The sequence below is a fragment of the Falco cherrug genome, chromosome 13 (genome assembly GCF_023634085.1).
Source record: "Falco cherrug isolate bFalChe1 chromosome 13, bFalChe1.pri, whole genome shotgun sequence".
Classification (NCBI taxonomy): Eukaryota; Metazoa; Chordata; class Aves; order Falconiformes; family Falconidae; genus Falco; species Falco cherrug.
Window position 1 is genome coordinate 4144384 of NC_073709.1, and position 24780 is coordinate 4169163.

The window sequence follows — 24780 nt, forward strand, 5'->3', positions numbered from 1 at the left end:
AAAGAAATCAGTAACACTTAAACCATTTCATACAGATATAAACATAATTAAACTTACCTGAACCGCACAACCAAGTAAAAGCAGGAGGAGTTTTTTTATTTCTTCAGTACCTGGCTCTAAGAAGAAAACAAGAACAAAAAAATGGTAGGTGCAGAATGGTTATTTGATCTTCTTCCCCTACCCTTCAGAAAACATCAGGTTTTCTCATTATTTTCACATGTTAACCTAGTTTAGAAAATAAAAAGATGAAGAAAACGCCGTCTTTCCAGCTTTCAACTTAGCCTTTTTGCCATCTAACTGCCAACTTTCACTGTTCACAAACAGGGTTAAGATCCATAATAGTTTCAAATGGAAAAAAACATCACTTCAGTCCCTTGTAAAGCAAAACTTCAGACTGGCATTTTCAAAAGTGCTTTGCAGACCTACAATCAAGTTTTCACTTTCTCAGTTATCTCAAGGTTGTTACAAAAGTGCTTAAATGATCTGCCACTCCCAAGCCATAAGAGTTAGGTGACAAGTTCATTTAGAACATTTTATAAAGCTGAATTAGATATTCATCTGCACATCTAAAAAACAAAATGTATTTCCAAATCTGCTCTTAAGCATCTTAATCTCCTAAAGAAGCTTAAGTTAAAGAACTCTGTTTACAGATTAGTAAAGATGTTTCTTACTTTTTACATTCAAAATGTCCTCATCTCGCTACTAAATATATGCTATATCTAGAATACAAATGCCATAAAGTAAACACTTTAAGGATGGCAAAATAGCTTTAGGCTAGCTGGAATTAGATTATTTGTAGTCAAATATAATTTTGCTTTACTGAAACAGAAAACACTATCCATTGGGCTACCTAGGAATAAAAGGGTCCTAACAGCATCCTTTCTACAACATACTCTGGGTTTTAGCCAATAGTTTATGTCATTGTTAGCTAACCAGACAAAAGCAATGCCATCAAACATAATAACGCTGGGTCTGGATAGAAATCTGACCTTTATTCTGCAAAACTGGACTCCTGAGACACAGCTGACGTAACTACTGCTGATAACAGATTCAGTCTCCGCCCAAACAGCAAACGGTGAATGTCTGGCATGTACTGAAGTATGCACAGTCATTTTTGACCCTAACCTAAGTTACTGAAGTCCCTTTTTTTTTTCCCCCCCAAAGGTTTCAGTTTGTAATCACAGATGATTCCAGTGACCATGAGACAATTATAATAATCTAAAAGAAAATTCAACCAGAACCTTCCTTCTGAAATGGCAGTTTGCAATCTTCTTCTACATTGGGCAACTAGGTCTGTTTGGGGCAAACATCAACATCAGAAAGATGTAACCAGTCACTTACAAGCACTTGAAAAACTGTCTCCTTTGATGTGACCCATTTTTGTAAGTGAAGTAATGTAAAATCCTTCTCAAAAAGTTACAGATCTAAGATAATCTTGATCAAAGGAGGAAATTAAAAAGCAACATACAAAAAACCTAAACAAACAGACACAGAATCTTCAATGATTTTGACTAGCTTTCAGTAAAGAGTCAAGCCTGCTGCCATAGAGCAGAGATGAGTGACAGATGCTAAGCTTCTCCACCTTCCTCATAGCTTCAGCAGTTCTCTGTGCATTATAACATTAATTAGAGAAACTTTTTTCCACTTTGACTCAACCTACTTCTCTTAGAGGGAGATATGTATAATCCCAATGAACATGTAACGTTTAAATTTTTCAAAAGAGGTTTGTCAAGTAAATACGTTACAAAGAACAAGGACTCAAATGGGGGATCTTTATTCATTTATACGGACTTCTTCTATCCCAAAAATTCAAGTTGTGAAGTCTTTCATACAGAAATAGAAAATACTGATGCACATTTCCATCAGAAGCATGCTACTTCAGCTAAAGAAGGGGAACTCCACCTGGCTGCCTGTCTCAATCAACAAAGGTTAGCAATACTGTAGCTGAAGGAATGCAACCCAACATCTCACATCCTATGTTCATTTACCCCAATAAATTCATCACACTTTTTTTTTTTTTTTTAAGCAATTCCTGAACTCTTTGGATGCTCATTTGCACACTGCTTAAACATCTCTTGACTGGCTTTTAAAAGCCCATCTGAATATCGTTTCCATGTCTCTCCCCCACATTCCCTGAAGGAACACAGCAAAATACCGAACCACCCCAGCCTCCCACTGCTACCAACCATCTTGTATGTTTTTCTTCCTTCTGCTCCACTGTAAACACAGAAATTGATCATTCTCTTCTACACCCTCCAACCTGCTGCTTGAACTTTGTCCCTGCTCTATCCTATCCTTCGCTCTTCCCTGCACTCACTCATACTTTCATACCCTCTTTAGCCTTCCATCCTCCCCCGGCTTTCTCCCTCAGCAATATGCACTTGTTTTAATCTTTCTTCTTCCTCCACTAAAGAACACTTGCCTCATCATTTTCTCCTTTCTCCTTTCCTCTGTAACTTAACATTTACAGTCACAGCCTGTAGCTCTTCTCCAGTTTTCTCCTCAAACTGGCCTCCTGCCAATTAGCTCAACTGAAACATTTCTTGATGAAGTCTCTGATGACCTCTTTTTTTACCAAAGCTCAAATCCAGTATTCTATCTGCATTTTCCTTGATTAGCCAACTGCCTCCAATATAATCAAACACGTGTCTCTTCCTGAAATCTTATCTGCCCTTGCCTTCTCCAATTTGTCATCCTCTGGTATTTCTGTACTAAGCATTCCTTAAGAGCAAAGAAGTAAACCTGGGAGACATTCCCACAAAAAAATCACAGCTACAGTCTAAGCTTTAGTGGACCACATCTGAAGCATTAACAGAGAATCCACTTTTGCTATGGGGGCTTGCCTTGATGCAATCAGATTTACACAGCAAGTCTCTTAAAAGGTCACTGAGGTTTGATTTTGCTACACTTGCCCACCAAAGGAAAAAGCTTAAAAATCCCTGTAGGGACGAGGTCCTTTTCAAGTTAACACAGCAAGAACAGTCCTAATTTTCAAAGGGGAACGGTTCTGGATGGACCCCAATGGAACAGATCTATCTTCTGATTCAGATCAAAGTCCATGATGAACTCTGGCAGGAATCCAAAACACCTTGAAGAATATTGTCCATATATAACAATTATTTTTTTTTTTTTTAATATGTGGGCTATGCTACAGTAAAGTCTTTATTTTCTCACAAATCCAGTAAGGTCCCCACAGGAGAGCAATGTGTACACCAGCAGAGGTTCCAGTTGCCAAACCACAAAAGCTGCACAGACTTAGCTGAGGTCCCAAAACAGGAAGAAGCCTTCTTATTAATGACTAAAGCATAGGGGTAATGTACAAAAATAAATACTAAGCTATCTTTGTGGGGTTTTGTAGTGCATTTTTAATACAATATCAGCATACTACACAATATTGTTAAAGACATATTTTGCCTCAGTATCTTGAAGAGAATAAAATAAAATGCCACTACAAAAACAATACTATGACATGGGTGGATTAATGTGTTTTTTCACTAAATCTGGTTTCTAGGCAAATCCGTGGAGTCTTTCAAAAACCTTAAGAAAGTCTGGAATCAAAATGTAAAAGTACAATGCATTCTATTCTTTTGGAAGAGACCACATTCACACTTCTTGGTGCATATGACAGATTACAGTATCTACACATATAAAAACTTAAAAAGGCTGTGACCTCAGAAGCAAAAGCAGCAATATTCAGAAGCAGAAAGTAAAAATAATAATAAAATAAATTAAATCAAGATACCTACATAAATGGGATATATGCAGATGGGATATGGAAAGTATCAACGTTATGAACCCTGGAATTGAAAAGTGAGGTAACACAGATGGTTCTTCTTGCTCATGAGAAAAGTCTTGTCTCACATACACGGAAGCATGGCATATAAGACATCTTAAATAAATAAAAAAAGCCAGGGGAAGCTACACAGCCTGTTAGAGTAGTTCCTAACCTCTCTGCTGAGGTGCTAGAACATCAGAAGTAGAACACCTGGGACACATTAGACCCAAGTAAATAAATTCTGCCCAATCCATAGTGGCTCCATGCAGGCCAGGTGTGTCTGCTCCGTGCTTCTGGAATTGAGAGCATGGTGCAGAGATTCCCAAGTGGCTGTGGATAGTCAGCTGGGTCCATACAGGCTAATTTTCTTGGTCTGAAAATTGCAACTCTCAGAGCTGGAAGCAGAGAAGGTGGGAGCATGGAGAAGACAGCGTCAGTTCAGGGGAGAAAGCAAGAAGGTAATTGCAATATTTTTCAGGTAACGATGTAAGAGAAGCAGGAGAGTTTTGGGGAAAGAAAAACAAGGATCAGGAGTTGGACCAAGTGAGATGCACTGAACTGCCAATTTTCTCAGGGGTGGCTTACATCAAGGATGGTTAAAGTACAGTAGTTGTGAATACATGAAACTTATACTTTGTCATATCAATAGCTCACTGGTTGCTGGGAAACGCACTTTGTTTCAGTATAAATCCTAATGACAGCCAGTGCTGAGGTTTGGACAGAACACATTTTTGTAAGGCGTGGACCTTTGGTGTGAACAAAGAAAATGTTACTACTCATTATTAAACCACTTATTTGCTAAAAGTATTTACACAATCTTCTGTTGAAAGGCTCAATCCTATATGCATTTTATTTCCAGTGAAATAATACAAATTATTACACTGATATAAATTTTCATCTCAGTTAAAAATAAACTTACCAGAAAAAGGATTTTTGCCAATTATTAATACATTTGGCAAAGACATCATGATCAACTGCTGCAAATTCTCCTATAAAAGTTAATTAAAATATTATTTAAATCATGTATTAAACAAAAGCAAACATCAAATACTACCCACCACTAAAGAGAAATTAGTATTACGTAAGTAGTTTAAAATTTTTCAGGTTTTAATACATACATGTTCAATAATTAATTATTTGGAGTCTAATTAAAATTTAAAAAAAACTTACAAGTAAGAATTACTTCTACAAAAGCCTTGGTTTACTGGTTTGCAAAAGCATCTCAGCATAGTAAAATCCTCTCATAACAATGAGCTGGCTTACAGATCTTAAGCCAACTAGATCCTGTGCCTCAGAACGTAGCAAAACTCCAGTAAATTATTAGTATTCATGTTTCTCTGGCTAGCTTATTGATAGTGCCAACAAAATCTAAGTTGCATTTATACTATAAAAGATTGATTTTCTCCATTTCATGTCCATAGTCTCGGTGGCCTTGCCAAAATGTGCATATGAAAATTACACATTGCAAATTTTTCTGCTGCAGATACGCTGGGCCAGTCCTGAATATAAAGGTACAAAACCCTGTCTGCATTATCAGGCAGAGTTTTAGTTTGGTAAGTCCCACACACTCAAGCAGCAGCTTTGCCTATCTATTCTATAGATTGTATCAGTGGATAGTCAGCCAGTAATGGCTGTAATCAGGTCAAATCCCCAGTCTAGACAGAGCATATAATTCTTCTGAAGCAGAATAGTCTTCCTCCTGTTACCAGATGTTTATTCACAGCAGATGCCATCCTATCAGCAGCTCTGGAGTCATGCTTTTTGTTTTCCCACAATGACAGATTCATGAATACATAAAATGTTCATACACAAAAGCAATGTATTCCAGAACCATCACGGTTTACATCCAAAAGGCACATACTAGGTGTCAAGCCAAAAGCCTAACATAAGAAAAGTGAACTTGCTCCATGTCAAATTTAAAAAAAAATGACAGGATTTCCTGAAAAACACCTATAGCAATTATTAGCTATAGCTATATTTGAAAGGTGTCACCAGTTAACATCATACATAATTTTATCTGAATTGATTAATGTTAGACTGAAAAATATGTACTGTCATTGCACATGCCCAAGACATATTATAAGGAGGGAGAAAATAGCTTTTTTTGCTATAATATAATAAAAATAGCCCACACTAACTAGCTGTGACTTGTACTGCTGAGATCTTGATAAAGAAACTTTTCAAATTAAAAGAAATTAAGTGCACCACAGGAAGTTTTAAATCTATAGAAAACATAAAATGTAAGAAATTCAATGAGTGTTTATAGCTACTACAAACCAAAATCACGTATTTTAAGAAGGGGGGTGGGGGTGGGGTGGGGGGGGCTTTTTTATCGTTTGTTTTTTTGTAATAGCTCAAATAATTCCATGCTGCTATTATAAAGCTTTTCTTACTGTGAAGCAGAGCACAAGCATGGATAACCAAGAAATGTGTCTTCTGTGGACTAGTGACATTATCGCCTCTTTTCACACCTCTACCTTGCTTCACAGATGTCTACCACCTTTTCTGTCACACAGTGCGAACTTCATCAATAAGCTTGGTGCAACTGCTCTCTATCTGTGTTTACTTTGAAAATGACTGCTTCTATTAAAAACCTGAAATTGGAACCTGTGTCCCAAAATTCACAGAGTTCTATTAACTGTTGTTTAACCTGCAAAAAAACCCCACCCTATTTACAAAATTCTGCCTTGCTTGTACAAACTTTTTACAGTTCATTGGCATTTTTTTTATTAAAGACTCACACATCTGTCAAATCAGGCTGACAAAGCACCCATGGGAGTCATGGAAGCTCAGGGCTTCAAAACTCCAAGCCTACCAAAACTTATAAGGTGGATCAGTTCTCCTAAATCAACTGCTGAGAACAATTACACACTCTTATGCTGCCAGGAAATGGATAAGCTCAGAAGACTGGTTTGGGATCTGGTAAGATTCTAGTGATGCTATAAGGAAGTGAAGCAGCTTCCCTGGAAAAAGACGACACAATTGTAATTGCAGAGAAGAACAAAGATGATGCAGGAACCAAAAAAAATGTATAATCTCACAAACACTTTGATTTTGAATGTTATATGCTATCGCTGTAGTTTTTTTGATAAGTACATATACAACACTGATGCAATTTTTTGCTATACTTAGAAAATGCTTTCCACAGCTGTTATAAAAACACATGGAATAAACTAGCATGGACAAGCTCACAATAAAAAAAAAAATAATGTTAATGAGTTAGGATAACAATGATAAAAATTAAAAATCCCCATATCCATTAAGATCTTATTCCTGCTCTAATATTCCAGATATTAGCCAATCTCAATACAGTGGATACTTTCCACATTTCACTACTCTCAGATCTCGGGCATCCCACTGAGATCATATACCAAGCACAATGCCTGTATGGACAGCTTTCCGAAGCACCCAGGTGTGAGGGCTCATGCCTCTGTGAAGGAGTAACCCAGGCTATGAGAGACTTCTCAGATGGATGCCAAGGCATCCGTCAAGCCCTAGCCTTTCTGCCTTGGGTAATTTCACAGGTGACAGGAACTTAACTGATCCCTTCTTGAAAACAAGTTTACTGTGCTACCTTGCTAACCCTTGCACAGGCTGGGGAAAAGTACCAGCTGCCAGGCTGCAGTAAGTCTGACAGGAAACAAAGACTACAGTCCATCTCTTAAAACTTCTCTCCAAACCAATAAATTACCACAATGTGTAAACCTCCCCGTATGCATGTGAGCTTGCCCGAGTCAACACCAACACATGCAAAAAGCAATTTTAAATTTGAACAAGCATTCTAGTTTGGCCTTTACCCCTGCTAAAATGCCAGACCTGCAATATTTGCAAGTTCCCCCTACTTGTACTGTCTGCAGAAGTTGGCATCTCACAAGACTAGAAGACAGACTGGAGAAGGAAATGGGGGAGAAGCATAGAAGTTCTATATAGCTTACACTTACCCAGGACAAACTTGAACCACTAAAGGATGGTGACTAGTTTTACCATTGATTGAGTAAGAATACTTTTTTGTTTTAAAAAACTGTAATAAATAATTTCTCACACAAAGGCTTGGAGTGACATTCACAATCCTGAATAGTTTAAAGGTTAAGCTACATAAATGCAAGCAATTCTGCCTGATACTGCTGCACTAGGACTGGCAGGTACCATAAAGTCAAAAAAGCACAGGGAACGCTTTGTATTCAAATAAGGATCAATCCTGTCAGTGTTTGTGCCTTCTGCTGCACCAGTTGTGAAACACTAATGCCTGATCAAAAATGACTACCATCAGGAGATGGAAAAGCATATGGGTCCCGGCAGGCAGCACTTACACCCACATGTAAGAGCTGCCAAGAAAAGAATGATGTGAATACATGCATACATGTGAAGTGCTAGCTAGAAAGATGTACAGTGGTTGACCACTGCAGTAAGTGACAGTTGAGGATTTTCACTGTACTTTGGAGTTTTTGAAACCATACACTACGTGTATACACGAGGAAAAGCATGCATCAGTACAGGCTTTGCTGTGATGCTCTGTGGGTGGCAGATCAAAGATTTTCTCCCAGATCTTGACTCTCCTGGCAGAAAGGAGCAGGGAAGGGTGGAAGGGCACTAGAAGACACACTGTAAGGGACACTGGTGAGATGTGCAGTGTCCTACTACAGCATGTCCATGTGTACACCACTCTATCCAGGTTCTGCTTCTAGAAGGCATAGTAACCAGCTCCTACCTATCACACAAAACACACAAAAATTCAATGGCTATTTTATAGCTCTAAATTAAGTCATCACGGTATTTACTATGAATTCCCATTTGATTATTTTCACCTCACTGATTTTTTTCCTACTGAAAATCAAATTAATTCTAAAACCAGTAAAATTAATCACATTCTTTTTACAAAGACTCCATTGATAAGACTAAATGCACATGTAATAATTTCTCATAGGCACAAAAGTTGCTTCAATTCAGAAAATACCAACCAATACCACTTAATATACTATACGAGCAACTGAACATGTAGAATATCTATTACATAAACAGATCATTGCTCACATACAAGTGTTTCCAGATTACTATTATAGCTATAAATAGTGTGATAAAAAATTTGACCAGATTCATAAACAACCATCCATACAAGTATCTCAAAATATTAATCTCATTTTTGTTACACTTAAAGGCATAATTATAAAAGAATACTTAGAAATAATTCTAGGCAAAACAATACAAGAAAGAATTACTGACCTGATAGTAAGTTTTAATTTGTTTCACCAAAATAGACAAATTTTGAATCCTTAATGATGCATCGTTGTTCACTTTTTTGTTTATCCTCTGATTAGCAGACTTTGGATTACTGGGGGGAAAAAAAAAAAAGAATTAAACATTCTGAACATTAATCTTTAAAGTTCTCTATATAAAAAAAACTGCACAGTTAATATGTTAGTGTAACAACTTCTTGTCTTGGCTACCATGCCTTTTTTTTCCCTCCAGAAGTAAATAAGGAGTTGTGGAAGTAACTACCAAAGGCAGAAATAAATACCTGGAAACATCTGTCCCTGATACAGCTAGTCAGACCAGCACCCTTTTTGGCTATTAACGCAGTATGTAACTGGAAGCACCCATCACAATTACCGGAGAATGAATGGAAGTAGAAAGTTTTTGTGGTTCTGCACTTCTCCACAACCAGCCTCATCCCTGACGGAATACAGAAGGCACAACGCAGCTGTAACGTAAATATTCCAGCACATACTGCAGACATAAGGAATCATTCTCACTGATGCAGACAATTACGAATAACAGAACTCAGTCTGGCTACATTAACAAATGTCTGCATACTGAAAAACTACACAATGTTGTTTTGCTACCATGAAGCACAAAAATAGAATGTAAGTTCTAACTTTTAGAAGAATGAGGAATATGAAATACATCGTGCTAACACACACTATATTATTTTAAATTTATTTACAGATGACTGAAATCTGTCAACAAAGAGATTATTAATTGGAGTTTGTCATGTACTTTCACATTCTACCAGATTTTTCTCTGGTTTATCTTGGCTTCAGAAAAGAAATCAATCCCTTTTTCCTTTACAAAATAGAAAGGATCTGAGGAAATGGAGATGAGTTGCCCTTTTTCAATACCTCATAACATACCAAGTTATTAACCACACACAAAACAGTGTGACAACCATTCATAGTGATTTTTCAAGAAAAACAATGCAGATTCAGTGCAACTCCCCCACAACACCCTGTAAAAAGCTTAGAGAATTCACAAGGGACAGCCCATGTGAAATTCCTTAACTTTTACAAAGATACTTGATCCAGTTGCACAATGCAACTTTTGATATTTAATGATACTATTGTATTAATGATATTATTGTCAGATAAACATGCAGCTGGCTGGAATACTGCACTCACACAAGAAACTACCAAATTTTCACTGTCGAATTGTAGGTTCCTGCAAGGGTGTGTGTCTGCTGGGTCTGGTTTTATTCAACATTGTCATTAATGATGTAGACAATCAAATACAAAACACACTCACCAGAACTGCTCTTTCCAAAACTTGGGGGGGAGGGAGCCCCCAAAAACATAAAAACAACCCTCAAAAAAACCCCTTCAAAGACCACTATAGCAATTGAGAACGATCCTGATAAAGTCCAAAAGTGGTGTGACAGCAGTTCAATAACAACTCGTACAGACCAAGGATTATACCTGGGAATCAAAGGCATAAAGAGGAGTAACTTGCTGTAACACAAAAACGACCTGAATCTTGCAGTGGGTACAACCAAATACCAAGGGAAAAGAAATGCCATTGCCAAAAACCCGCTAGTTCATCATTTTTCATACAAGTGTTGTCTAAAAGAGAGGTAGTTACTCTACACATGGTACAGATGATGCTTCGGTTACTAAAAAGTCACACCTTCAGGGAAGGTCTTGTATTTGTACTTTTTCCACAGGTGAATCCCCTGGGTTCTAAGCAGCATGCAAAGGCTCACCACAGGCCCTCCCTCAACTACGTGGGCATACCGTATTGCCAGGTGGTGTACAGGTACACCTGCCCCTGGAGAATGGGAAGTGCCTGTCGAAAAGCACATCCATCACAGAGTGTACACCTGCAGAGTTCCTTAGAAGGACGATGAATGGAGCAGGTTACAGGTCAGCATGAACTGCCCTGGCAGGACACCGAGGACCTGCAACCCAAAAGCCACATGCTACTGATGCACATAAACTGAAGGCTGTGTAGAGGACACAGAAAAAGAATATGCATCTTAGAGAACAAATATATATAGTTTCTTTTGACAAAATATGTAAGTAGTCTATAAGATCATCAATATAAATATGATTCATACATTTCTACACAGATACTCGATTCAGCTGTAACGCATAAGTGTGAAGAACCAATACCTCAAAATGAACTCTTTCCTCTACTCCACTGAACACAGCAGTATCGTGACTTATTTTAACGCAATTTATCACTTCGATACGTAGTTTCACATATTCTTTGTATAAGTGTCACTGTAGACAATACTTACAACTTTTTCATTTAAGTTATCTAAACAAACTTTTATTTGCCTTTTACAGCTTGCTTTGGGTTTAGCACATTAGAATTTTTAAAACATGTATTTATGTCTTTTCTTCAGTTTATTGCTATCAGATTTTCCTGGCTTGTAAGCATGAATAGAAATAACATAAAAAACCACTACTGCGAAAGAAAGTCAGATCATATATAAAACACACTTCCAACACAATCATTTTTTGAAAGAAAAGCAGCAAGCATAGCATCTTTTTTCTCATATATATGAAAGTAAATCCAGGAAAATTAGGACATGGATTCTTACACAGGAAATTGCCTCATTCCTAAATGCTCATCACCACGTTCCTAAAAATATTATTGACAACTGAAGTATATTTTAGGATATATTAACCAAACTGCATGACTAAAATGTCACCTTGGATTTATCAATTCAGCCAACCTACAGTTGCAAAAGAAACTAAATGGGCTAAAAATTATCGTACTTCGCAGATGGGCAGAACTGAACTCCTTTCCAAACTGAATTCATTCACATTTCTTAAAATTCAGAAGCGAAAATCCAGGATAAATCCTGCTGACCTGATGGCATACAGAGATCAGCTGAAGTCTCCTATTTCTACATTCATATCTCCAAAAGGCTGATTTGGGCTCTTAATCTTCATCTTTAATCTTAATGACTATCGGATTATCTCAAGGCTTTTTCATCATCTTCAGCAGCGTTTCTATGGCCATACATTTTAGATGACTCTCCCTTTAGAGCACTCAAAACAGTGGGCACTAGTTTCCTGGATATTGTAACAGCTCTTATTTTAGTATCAACACAAAAATTAGTGTGCAACCACAAGAATTCAAAACAGCAATGTCAGAAAAGTTCAGGTGTTACACTTTCTCATTTCAAAAGCTGTACTAGAAAATTTAGACAGATCTCCTAAGAACAAAAACTTTAACATTTGCATAGCACTGAATTTTTGCAATGGCTTGTAAACATAAATCGTTACACACTTTTAAGATAAATTGTTTCTATCCCAATACTACAAATAGGAAATGAACACAGAAACAAATTCCTGAACAACAGCAGAAACAATCAGTGCCGAAGATATCTGTGTGGAGGAGGAAAAAGAAAAGAAGGTGAGGGCAGTGAGAACCCAAGATTTCTTAGGGGACAAATTCTTAGTTCCCCACCTCTGTCACCACTGCCATCTTCATGTTTTGCAGAACAATATTTCACTATGGGGACTTGCACACACCAAAGACACATCACATGAGCACTGTGTTTTATTTGATGATATGAAAATAAAATTTTAAAGTCAGAAGTTATAACATTTGGGCAAGATCAGGAACTCTAAGGTGTCATTATACTTGTACCTGGACTTTGCTCCTGAATACCATCATTTCAAATGATGCACTAAAAGGTACTAATGGAATCTGAACACTTTAGTGGACATTTGGCAACAGTGCTACAGCAAGTGATTCTTATGTTTCATCTTCTCCATCTTAATCCTTAGAAATCCAACAGAAATCAACTCTACCAAATAATGCATTAACAAAGATAACCAGAAATTTGGTGGTATTAGTCTTGTGTCAAAGTTAATGTCGATACATATTAAAGGTACTTTTAATCTTTCAACTACTGTTGAAAATAAAGTAACTTAGTAACTTTATTTCCACCAATCACTCCACATATCCTCCCCCCTGCCTTTTTTTTTTTCCCCCCTTTTGTTATGTAGTGTGTATCTTCATCTATCAAAACCAACTCAATGGCTAACACACATTCTTTGTATTTAACAGACATTTCAGTTTTGTTTTGTTTTGTTTTTTTATTATAAAAGTTAAACAGTTTTGGGTCAAAATGAATCATTCTTATATCTTAAAACGGAAAGCATTCAAGTGTTTGGAGATTTTTTTTTTTCTTTGGCATTAATTGCAGGAAACTATTTACGAAACTGCAAATTTTGCCGAGAAAACTTGGGCCACAGATGTGCTCTGGAATGGTATCTTTACCACTTGAAAAAAACTCACAGTTCAGTTATACAATACTCTGCTAGTACAGAGTCAAAAATTACAATCAGAACATCAGCCCCAGGACAATGTGGTGCAGAGCAGATTTCTTTTAATAACTTTAAATTTTTCCAAAGATTATGGTGACAGGTCCAACAGAAACCCAAAACTCAAAATTCCCTTAATAGTTTTCAGTTTAACCACTTCCTTTTGAAGACCAATAAAGTTCTGTTACTTAAATATCACTACTAAACTCTACCAATCATTTTTAATGTAATTGAACATGTACCCTAAGTAACTCATCAGAACTAGTATTTCTTTGATTTTGTTGCTTTCTTGTAAAGATTGTCGTAGTGGCTCGTTATTCTTCAAACACAGGAGGTAAGTTGCCTTTGAGACTCTCAATCAGTACATGCTTGCAATGACTAGGATGACTTTGACTTAGAAAAAAAATTTTCTAACTCTTCCCAAAGTGAAAATCTGCTCTCAATACCTTCCAGTGAAAACCAGCCTTTAGCTCTGTACACGGTAATTTAAATCTTTCTAACCACGTGATGTCACTGAATGATTATATTTAATATATTATATTTAATAAACACCAAATATTAATAGGCTACCTACTAGAATGACCCACATGTAGAAGCGTAAACGTTTAAAATCGAGACCACTGAAGAATCCTTCAGTGTTTGTATTTATCAATGTTCCCTAACCTTCAGTCATTGATTTCTAGCTTTCAGATTATGTCTGAACTGTCAGTTTTGGATTGCAATGTACATTGAATAGCCAAGAACAGGCCTGACAGATCACTTCTCACACCATGTGCTGTTACCAAAAGGACTGTGATTAGGTCCTTCAGCAGGACATTATTTTAAAGATAAACTCACCTTCATTCCCAATACTGATAACCAGGCCTCATTCTCTCAAAGCCTCCAACTTTAAAGCTCAGTAGTCTCCTTAATCCACAAAACACCATTTTAAATAATCTTCATTTAGTCAATGTGGTCCATCTCAAGTATTGATGTCTTAATTCGTTCCTCTCAAAGAGGAAATAACATAGCATGACGTTAGCTACACATTTTCTATCACAGGTTGTTTGTATAATTGTATTTTGTCAGACTGGTCCAAGCCAGGAATAAACATAGTAATTTTCTTACCAAGCATTTGAAATAACTGTATTTCATTAGTTTTTCTCATTAAAGTCCAAATATTTTTCACACAAAGATAAAATTCTAAACATAAATTGCCAAAATCTGTATTGCTTTCAAGAGCACGCATCTTTAAGTTAAATTAGTTGCCAGAAAATATAAAGTATTAGAGATTTTAATAAATTACCTGTATCCCTATGTTGAATTGTTTAATTTTTACGATCAAGAAAATTTTGGTAATAATTACATTTTTATTAATACTAAAAAAATCTGCTTATTAGAATACACTTGGTCCAATACCACTGAAATAAACTAGTACATGGTGTTGGGAATAGAAAAAGATGCAAATGAAATAATTTTGAAAATAAATCTGTTCTAAAATAGACCACTGTAGAAGACAACTTTAGAAAACAGGTTTTTTTAAAAAACATAGGATTCTAGTGGCTACTGTGCTAGTTACACTATAAACATTTTTAAGGCAATGCATGCTCTGAACTCTGAATTGCTCCTTTTATTAGGTGGACACTGAAGTGCTTCAGTGGCAAATAGCCTAGCAAAATAGGGCAAATCTGTCTAGAAGTCAATAGGAAGCAGAGCAGTAAAAGATACCCTTAAGCAATTTTACATTTAAGAGCAACCTACTTATGACAAGATACATTAATTTCAATAGCAATAAAAACAGATGAGAGCATCTATCCCAATAATGCATTAGTTTAAAAGTACTGATTACAGAGAACTTCAGTGATTTTGAAATACTATCAGTGTCATTAATTACAGATTGAGACCTCATATAATCAGGGATTATGTGTCTTTAATTTTTCATTGACCAAAATCTATCAGAAATGGGAATGTGATAGCTTAATGGCTTCATGCTTAAATCTATGCAGACTGCAAACCAGTTGTGTCCTCTCTTGCCATCTGTTCCTTGATGGTACTTAATCATTAAGTCTAGTATTACAACAGACCCTAATTTTAAATATATCGTTGTTTGAATGTATTTGTTAAGTACAGCGAAATGCTGAAACAAACACTCTGGGAAAAAAAAAATCTGCACAAGTGTACATCTCAAAGGGTAATAAATATCAACTGTAACTGTGATTTAGCGTACAGTAGCACAGTATTCATTTTTACACATAAACACTGCTTGCCTAATAAAGTTATATTTTTTGTGAAGTCCCTTTCATTGGAATACTGAGGCTCACTCTTGCTCTCTGCCAGATATTTCAATAATTACTGATACCAGAATTTTTTGATAATTTCTAATATTCAAGCAGCATTTCCATTATTTACTGTAAGCAAGAAAATCATCACATACAAAATGTATTTCACAAAGAAATTTGATACAGCAATGTCCTTCTACTGTGAATGTTAAAATATAACCAAGGCCTTCACTGGAAAGTAGTTGATACTCTGTAATTTGCTTTAAACACCTGTAGAGACACCAGACAAAGCAGTACCTTAAGGCAACAAAGTTACCAGAAGCACCTCTGCATACGGGGCAAAAGAAGCAATTTGATCAGTTTTAAAATCATCAATCACAGTCAAAGGGTCAGTCTGCAGGAGTTACAGTATCAAAAAATGGCACAGGTTCTGAAGTACAATATTGTCAGTGTGATCTGAACCTTGTGATCACGCACGTTCTAGAAACACTAGTACAAGACGGCATACATCAAACTCCTCCTGCATCTATCAATCAGTATGATCAATTTCTGCTGCCAAAGAGTATTTCCATACTAAACCTATCAAAAAGATAAAGAAAAAATAAACTGCACTCCTTTTCTATACCTTTGGCATATGTTCATCAGGATTTCTGTGTTGATAGAAATGGATTTAAATGGATGACTTCCCTAAAGAATAATTCACAACACAAACTATCCACTGTTGAAGGGTACAGAGAACTAAATCATTACATTTTTATCTGAAAAACAGATGTCAATAGAATCCTTCCACCTCTTGAAAAACATCATGCAAGACATGCAAGCCCTGAGGCTGCAATGATTGACAATACTGAACGATGTGATGGCCCAGTGGTATTACACAATGCATGCATGACTATTATAACTGCAGAGCCCCAGTTTGACTTGCTGAAGATACAAGGGACGTACGTTCTAGATTTGCTCAAGTGTTCACTTTTGAATCCTACTTAGCCATTGTATCTTTGTGTGCTTACACAGGATCCGGTAAAAGGATGCTCTAATCTTAACTTGCAATAAGCAAGTGGTGTGATTTATACTAACCACCCTTCTCTAACTTTTTAGCAGGCATTTATGACAATCTACCCCTTACTTGTAGAACACCTGTATTTCTACCCCTGGGACAATACTGTTTGAGCAGCGATCACTGCACAGTTAAGATGGTCATGTAGTTCTGCAGACATCTACTCAAACATCTAAAGGTATCATTACAAATGCCAAGATATCCTTTACCACAAAATAAGGTGCGTATTAGCATCTCAATTAAGGACATTTTGCTAACTCTGCACTGACTGACTATATGTACCCAAAGTTCAACAGTTGTATTGAAGGTTTTTTGCCTCATGCCACTGAGTTTTATGAAGTAGGCCTACCCAAAAGCCTTTTGGCCCTTGCACAAAACCCTGCTTCCTAGGATTATGTCCAACACCACGAACTGTTAGGAGGCTGAAGTCCTATATCTACTTTAAAAAAAAAAAAAACCACAACCAAGCAGCCTACAACACATTGACTGGCTGGTGAGGAATCACAGGGAACACTGCCAAGAACATATGAGTAGATACAGAGCATACGCAGCTTTCCCACTCCCTGTCTTAGCTCTGCAGCATCTGACCAGGCTGAACTACTCACAGGGCAGCTGCACAATGCCTAAGCTCTCTTGTTGGCGCTCACTGCAGAGGAGTTGCCTAATTACTCATGGTTGAAGTGAGCTAGAATAGCAGTATCTGAAACAGTGCCACAAGCCCTTACACCGAGGAACCTTGTCTCTCCCTTCTCCATCAATATGGACCTGCTGCACCTCATGACCTCAGAGCTGCTCTGACCAACAACCGCTCTGCTGGTTGGTCTTACTGTTAGTGATTACGATTACTATTTGCACGAAGAGACATCCCCTCACATCTGTACGCTCGCAGGTTTACACATCAATGTGCACACAGTCAGACAAAATCATAGTAGATTCAAGTGGTGTGGTGACTGATCTGTAGTTTCTCCCTCCCAGGGTTTTAAAGAAAGCAGAATCCAGAACAGCCCAGATTTAGTGGATGTGCTTTCTCTTTTCCTTAACATTGATAAGGAAAAGCAAAATGTAGGAGAAAATAAGACATGAAATAAAATAGGTCAATAGTCATTTACTCAGAACACACTTGCTTCACTGAATTAACATAACCCCCAAAATCCGTAACTTCTAAACACAGAAAGCAACAGCTGTCTTTATCATCAGATAGTATGAGACAACTTTACTACTATTGCTTCAACTTGACTCAGATGTATACTTTTTACATAATACCTTTTAGTGTGATGGGAAAAGTAAGTTTTCTGCCAAAGATTGAAAATAGGGAATCACTTACTACACCAAGGAACCTGGGTGAGTGTCCTGCAACAATCAATGAGAATGTGGAGTAGCCTCTGCTCCACAGCCAGCAAAAGGTATGCTGGCAACCGCCACATTAAAAAGTTTCACTGATTGAAAGGAAAATCTGTAAGTTTCAGAGTGTCACAGAACACTTAGCACTATCACACAAAATAAACACTCCTGAGTATTAAATAACTCAGAATTCCTAGAAGAAGCGACTTTAGAAACAAAACTTTTTTTGAGCAAACAGATGAGAACCAGAAAGCCTGACAAACACTCTTTACTACTTCAGCAAACCTAAGTATCTTAAAAGGGTCATCTTGTTGGGGGTTTTTTGGTTGTTTTTTTTTTTTGGGGGGGGGGGGGAGTGTGGGGTGTGGGGGGTGTGGTCATTGCTAAAGGCCTAGTATCAACTATTGTCTGAAAAGGTAGAATTAGACTGTAGTACTTGCACTACACTACTTTCCATATTAAAACAAAAAGGCAGCAAGAGGACAGAGTCCACAAAGGACAAGCAAGAAAGGAGATGGATATTCCACAGAAAGTTTGGCTTTCTACTTTAAGCATTATGTGTTTTTTTCCCTTTTGGGGTGAGGGGGTTTTACTTCTGAAATGAGTTCAAATGTTAAGATCTATTCAGTCCAACACTAATTAACAGAGTGACTGAAAACTATCTGACTTTGTGATTAACACCTCAATGTAACTGACCATTAAAACACTGCAAACATTCACACCCACAATAATCCTGTGACAACAGTAAGATTAGCTTCACATAAGTAAGCACGTTCAGATTTGGATTTGGATCACAAGGTGCAGCGTGACTTGATACCAGAGGGCAATAAAGTGAGAAAATGTTTTTACCATCTACCTTGGAAAGAACATTCTGCAGACATACAGGTAAGTAGTTTGGAAGAAACATCAGAAACAGTTATACAAGAAACAGAATAGAGCCAGCAAGTTGTCATCACAGATAGGAAGCAGCGAGCAGCACAGAAGGAAAGCAAACAAGCACTTATTGCCCTCAGCAAATGACATTTGCGGAGCTAACACACTTACCAAGATATGTAAAATATATTAATGTAAGGGAAAGTAATGTAAGCAGGATTTAAAAGCAACACACATTTATAAAGTCTTCTTCATTTAAGCTTAAAAATAACCTCTTAAAAGATTATTGTTTGTATATACAAGTTTTTCTCTTCTACTCTAACCAACTTCCAACACAACAGCATGGGCTTTGCTTTATTTGATAATCACAGCACTACCTTATAGTAGAACTTGGAAAGATGTTCATTCATTTTATCCTTTACTCTGAACTCTGCTGAAGCTATAAATTCTCAAAAATAATTAGTTAGTTCTTTGAATTCAAAATTGCCTGACCATAGGTAAACATCGCACCCAGTAGTCAAAAATGCATGAAATACTGATGTGAGATCAGTCTAATGAGATGACATCAAAGCTACCTGACTATTGCACTTTTAGTGACTAAAAAGATCTTAAGTTGTAAAAACAGTGCCACATAGATTTCCGTTACATACTTTAGGTTAGAACATTATGACTCTAGAATTTCCCTTTCTTACCAAGCACAATAAACCTTCTCTAAGTAAATCAATAAAATATACATCTTCATCTTTTTCCTTACAAATTTTTAGACCACCAAGTGACAGATCTGAGCCCTTTGTATAGATTATTACCAAGAATGAGACAAATTCAAATACAATGGATAGAAGGGGATTGCCAAAGCCAGTAAGTTGCATTTCTTGTAAAAATTTTATCTATGTGAACAGCTTCACTGCTTCAGCACACTAGCTGAAATGTGTTATACATTGTGCATGTGCATCAATTCATGTGCAAGCTCCTACTGAATTAGATACAAATAGAACAGTACATGAAGGACCTTACCCCTATTAACTACCAAAGCTACAAGGTAAACATACATATAAGGGCCTGTAAAAGTGCAATTTTTCATCTTAAAACATAAATATTAATATTCTTGCTAAGATGCAAACAAGCACTTTGTAAGTATGACACCTGTCTACATTCTATCATACATCAACTAGTATCTGTATTTTGTTTCTGTCTGGCATACACAATGCCCTGAATATATAGCAAGTATATTCCCAAAATACCAGGAAGTGACACCAGACTTTTTTTTGCTCAAGGGCTTAATTAAGAAAAACAGGTATCACACAAACAATAAAGACCAAATATTTCCCTGCAGTTTAAAATAAGATTAATTTCTGTAATAAACCTAAGTGGACTCTATCTCCTATCAGTATAGAAAAGGAAACAATTTTCAAGTATATCTAAACATGCAACATGAAGTTTCAATCAACAGCCAGGAATATGATACAAGCTGCTTATGAGTTCATCACTTACTATTTCCCAATCCAAAAATACAACACAAGATAATTTTTGCATTTTCCTCAGAGTAAGCTAATGGGAAAACGTACCAACAGAGTTTGGGTCCAGCAGTAGCCTTGCTTTGATTCAGTGCCTTAACATCAGTTAGTCTGATGAAAGAAAGTGGGGGCATTTTTTAAATACTGCTTAAAAACAACTGTCTCAGAGGCCCTGCCTCTTTGGAGCATAAATACAGGGCTCTCTAAAACAAAGCAAACAAACAAACAGAGACTCCCACACAGTTATTACCAAATAATCTCTGACCACTGAGGTCATGTGCTCTAACAAAGCAACATTTTGAAAAAAAGTCTTGATCCCTGAATAATTACTACAAAGGAAAAAAGTCGCACAGTGTAAAAGGCAAGGAAGGGAACAAATTGGTATTTGGTTTACAGAAAAAGGAGGAGGAACCAAAAATAAGAATAACATATGAAAGAACACAAAGCTAAAAAGCCCCTTCTTCACAGAACAAACAAATGAGGAAAATCTAGAAGCTTCACAAAGTTAGCATAGAATTAAGATGCGCCTGATTTAGCAACCAGTTTGTCAGTTAACTAGCTTAGTTTTTAAAAGAAAAACCAGAGCACAGCAATACTTTGCAAAGGTTTGTGGTATAGAGATCCCCAAACTAGCCATATGACCTGAAGAAATATAGCCTTGCCAGCGAAAGATGCGAGCTGATCAGCTTAGGTAAGGTATTCGTAGCTGACTTAAAACTGGAATTTACTGCTGCTATGCTACCAAGAAATATGGCAACATTGTAGGGTAGCTTAAGGTGTCTCAGCCACCTGAGCAAACTGACCTTTCTGGTATAAAAATCAGAGCAAAACAAGTTGTGTATTGCCTTTCCTTACAACACAGGGAGACAGAACGCTGGCCACACAGAAACAGAGGCAGGTAAAGAGCAAAGCCAGCCCTGCAAACAGAAATACTACAGGCAGCCATAACCGGAACTGCAAAGCTCACCCAGCCTCAACTCTGGGTGCTGCTAAGGTCAAACGATGCTTAGATGAGCCAGCCACTCAGCCATCACCCCGAATGGCTAAAGCTCGCAGCACAGCTGCTAGCATGAAGCTGGGAGATGTCTTCCTCTTGCTCAAAGTCACACTCATAGCATTCCCCACATGGTCCTGTGATTTCAGCTAAAGCCACCTCTGCCCTATGTAACAGCAGCTCTGTTCAGCAGTGCTGCACTGTGCTCTGTGGCTGTATCTGCTCTGTTACCTCACACAAGCATCTCTGCCCTGCAGTCTTCAATGTAGTATAAACGTGTCTTTATATATAAAACAGCCTTTACTGAGCTATGTCTTAGGAGACAGCTTGCCAGCACACTCATAACTTAATTTTCTTGACAATGAAACATACAAAATATATGCCTAGAAAGCTACGAGTAAGTTTATTTAGTTTTTTCATAGAGTGCTTTGAAACAGCACATAGAATGTGAGTGAAATGCAAAATACTCTGAAAATAAAAATATAATGCCATAGTGAAAATACATTGTTTCCTTGACAGAGTATTTTCAATGCTGGAACAAGTTACTTTGATACTAGATCTTCCAACTAAGGTTGTTATTTATGGAAGAGGTGGATACACTCAATAAAGCACCTTTGTATGTATTAAGAAATGTTTTTTAACACAAACTTTTATTCCCTGGCCCCAGCTGCTAGCCTAAACTAAGGATGGCCTAAGCAGTATGCCACCAAAAGAAATAAGGAGACAAAGACAGCTATGCAAGATAGCACCAGAAGAAGAAAACAAAGAAGTGGATGTATACATGCAAAGGAAGATTAGGTTCTTTACTTCCTAATCTTCAAAATGCTGTAAGAAACAAGAATGAACCACAGAATAGTGGGCTGCATGGAAATAAATCACAGCAGACAGGATGAAGGAGAATGGGCATCACCTGTGGAAAAGGGGAAAAAAGTATAAAAAACGTAGTAAAATGGAGACATAAGCAAATATCAAACACTGTAAGCGTTCCACATTGACCCACACTCTTTTTCCCTTTAGCTGTCAAAAAGCCAAGCATCTCAGAAGTATCAGCCAACATCCACTTCATCTGCCCAATATAAGTCTCCCTGCATGCAGATATTCAAGTCCAAAATTAATCATCATTACACTATAAGAACTATCTTTTCCTTTTTTGTAATCAAAAGGTTCCAATACCAAGAATCTTGACCACAGTGCACACTGTGCTGAACGAATTTATTAACAAATTTGTTTCTTAATTAAAAAAAAAAAGTGTTTTAAGTTCAGCTTTCCTTAAGAAAAGTTTAGGCCATACTGCTGCAGAACCACCCTTAAGAAGAACAACTCTCACAAACGACTAGAGTGACATCTACCTCACATCTGTGGAGGCCTTTCAGAGCACGTCTGAAAACTGTAAATCAAATCCATTTGCTTCATGAAAGTGAGAAAGGTGCAGAATTTTTTCTGGGATACGTGCTTGTATTTTTACTGCCAAACCCACCAATTTAATTTACCCCAAAACTTTTTTCCATTTCCCTGCCCCGACAGAACCTGGCTAAAGCTGCCTCTTGCTATTTGGTCTTCTTCACCAGAAAGAGTTAATTGGAGTGCATGTTCCTGCACTCTTTCACAGAGCCAGGCAGCTGGCTCAAGCACTAGAGATGGAGTCCAGTTTTCAGGAAAAGATATAGGCCAGAAGTATGGGCTGGCAAGCTCAACTGTTTGGAAAAAAGCGAACTAAAGACTAGGAGCTCAGAATAGGAGTCAGTGAAGCAGTCTACACATTCTAGGCACACACCACTAGAGCAGTGGAAGGAAACAGTCAGCTGCTACACCTGGAAAATTCTATGGGCATGAAAGGACTGCATGTGGATCCAGTCAGTGAAAAACAGTGGGAGAACAGCAAATGGGAGAAAAACAGGAGCATAATAAAATATTTCATCCTTTGAAGTAATTTTCAGCATGTCTGGATACAGCAGTGGATAGTATTGAGTAATATATTCAATGAAGACAAACGTTACGAATGGAAGACTGTGATGAAAGTGGACAGGTTCTCCAGACAGTGGATTAAATGAACTCAGTTTCAGAGTTTGGTTCTATATATTACATATTCTGCGTACAGTATTGTCCAATAGTTCCTTTAAAACTGACCAATTTCCACAAATACATAGTGTAGTAAAATAAAACTATTAAAACTGTAATATGGTTTTGAGTGTTTGTTACTTGACCAAATATTAATGGTGGTGCTAAATGTAATGAAAGTCCCCGTCTTGCAAGTACTTGCAGTTGTCTATTTTTGTTCAAAGAACCCAGTAAGACTCTTGTTAGTTTGGGAACCACAGTTTGTACTATGAGACAAACTTCTTACACAATCCTACTGGAATTCAATTAACAAGTATCAGAGAACAAAACCTATTAGAAATGAAAATTAAACACACTCAGAAAATGAGTGTGTTTGTAAGAATACCTTCATCTTTTGGGATCAAAAGAAGGGTATATAAACACTACAGTGCTAAAACAACAACAAAAAAAAAATAAAATGAGGTGTTGTTAGGTTCTAGAAAAATACATCTAGGACAGCTAAGAATCATCTTACTGTAATTGCACCATTTGTTTTAGTAGCATACACATTTTACTCAAGCACATGAGCACTTCATAACGTCAGAAGTATTATGATATAGAGGTATATTAAAGGTATGAAGTATTCTTGGTATGTTCCTTCACGTCCCTGCCACAGCAGAACACCACTGCAGTGGATCTCTTGCTTTCTGATTTATTTCCAAGAAGCATGACCCCTTTTTGTATCAAAGAACACACAGATAAAGGCTCAGATTTAGAAAGACAGATGGGTTTCTATCCAGAAGTATCAGATACTGACTGATCCCAGCAGAAGGTAGGTAATCAAATACTTTTGAAGAACTGGACCTAAATTTAAAGGGGAAATGAGATAAATTCTCTCAAGTTAGGGGCTGATATTGAAACACAGGAATTCTCCACATGTAAAAATAAAACAGAATTTAAAAAAAAATATTAAATTGGTGTGTAACATGTCTAGCAAAGGAAGAGCTCTTCAGATGTATTTGGATACCAAACGGAATCTGTGTATTTTCCCATGTACTAAAACGTTCAAAAAATCAAAAGCAAAAGACATACAAGAATATAATGAATTATTCTTTCTCATATATGAGGTACTAATAAATTCAATGCTGATAAAACCTGACCACCTCCACACCATTATCCTGCAACTATTCCAATGCTGACATCTATTTCCTGTATCTGAATCATGACAATCATTGAAAATAACTTCGGTGCAGACAAGCACAAGGCGGGAGAAATGCTGTACTAACAAACTCTTACTTGCAGCTGAAGGTAGGCAGAATTAACTCTTTTTAAACTGAACAAAAAGCTTTCTCTAAGTAACAATGTCACTTTTTTTGATAG

General features: G+C 37.0%; 1 protein-coding gene across 14 annotated transcripts in view; it reads right to left on the reverse strand.

Moving 5' to 3' along the window:
* CCDC88A (coiled-coil domain containing 88A) overlaps nt 1-24780 on the reverse strand; it is a 79991-nt gene that overhangs the window by 51121 nt on the left and 4090 nt on the right. For all 14 annotated transcript variants that reach the window (XM_005445618.4, XM_027814536.2, XM_027814535.2 and 11 more), the window contains 3 exons: nt 8996-9104; nt 4695-4764; nt 58-116 (listed from right to left, as the gene is read on the reverse strand). In XM_005445618.4, coding sequence (XP_005445675.1) covers nt 58-116; nt 4695-4764; nt 8996-9104 — 238 coding nt within the window. The remainder of the gene's footprint in view (nt 1-57; nt 117-4694; nt 4765-8995; nt 9105-24780) is intronic.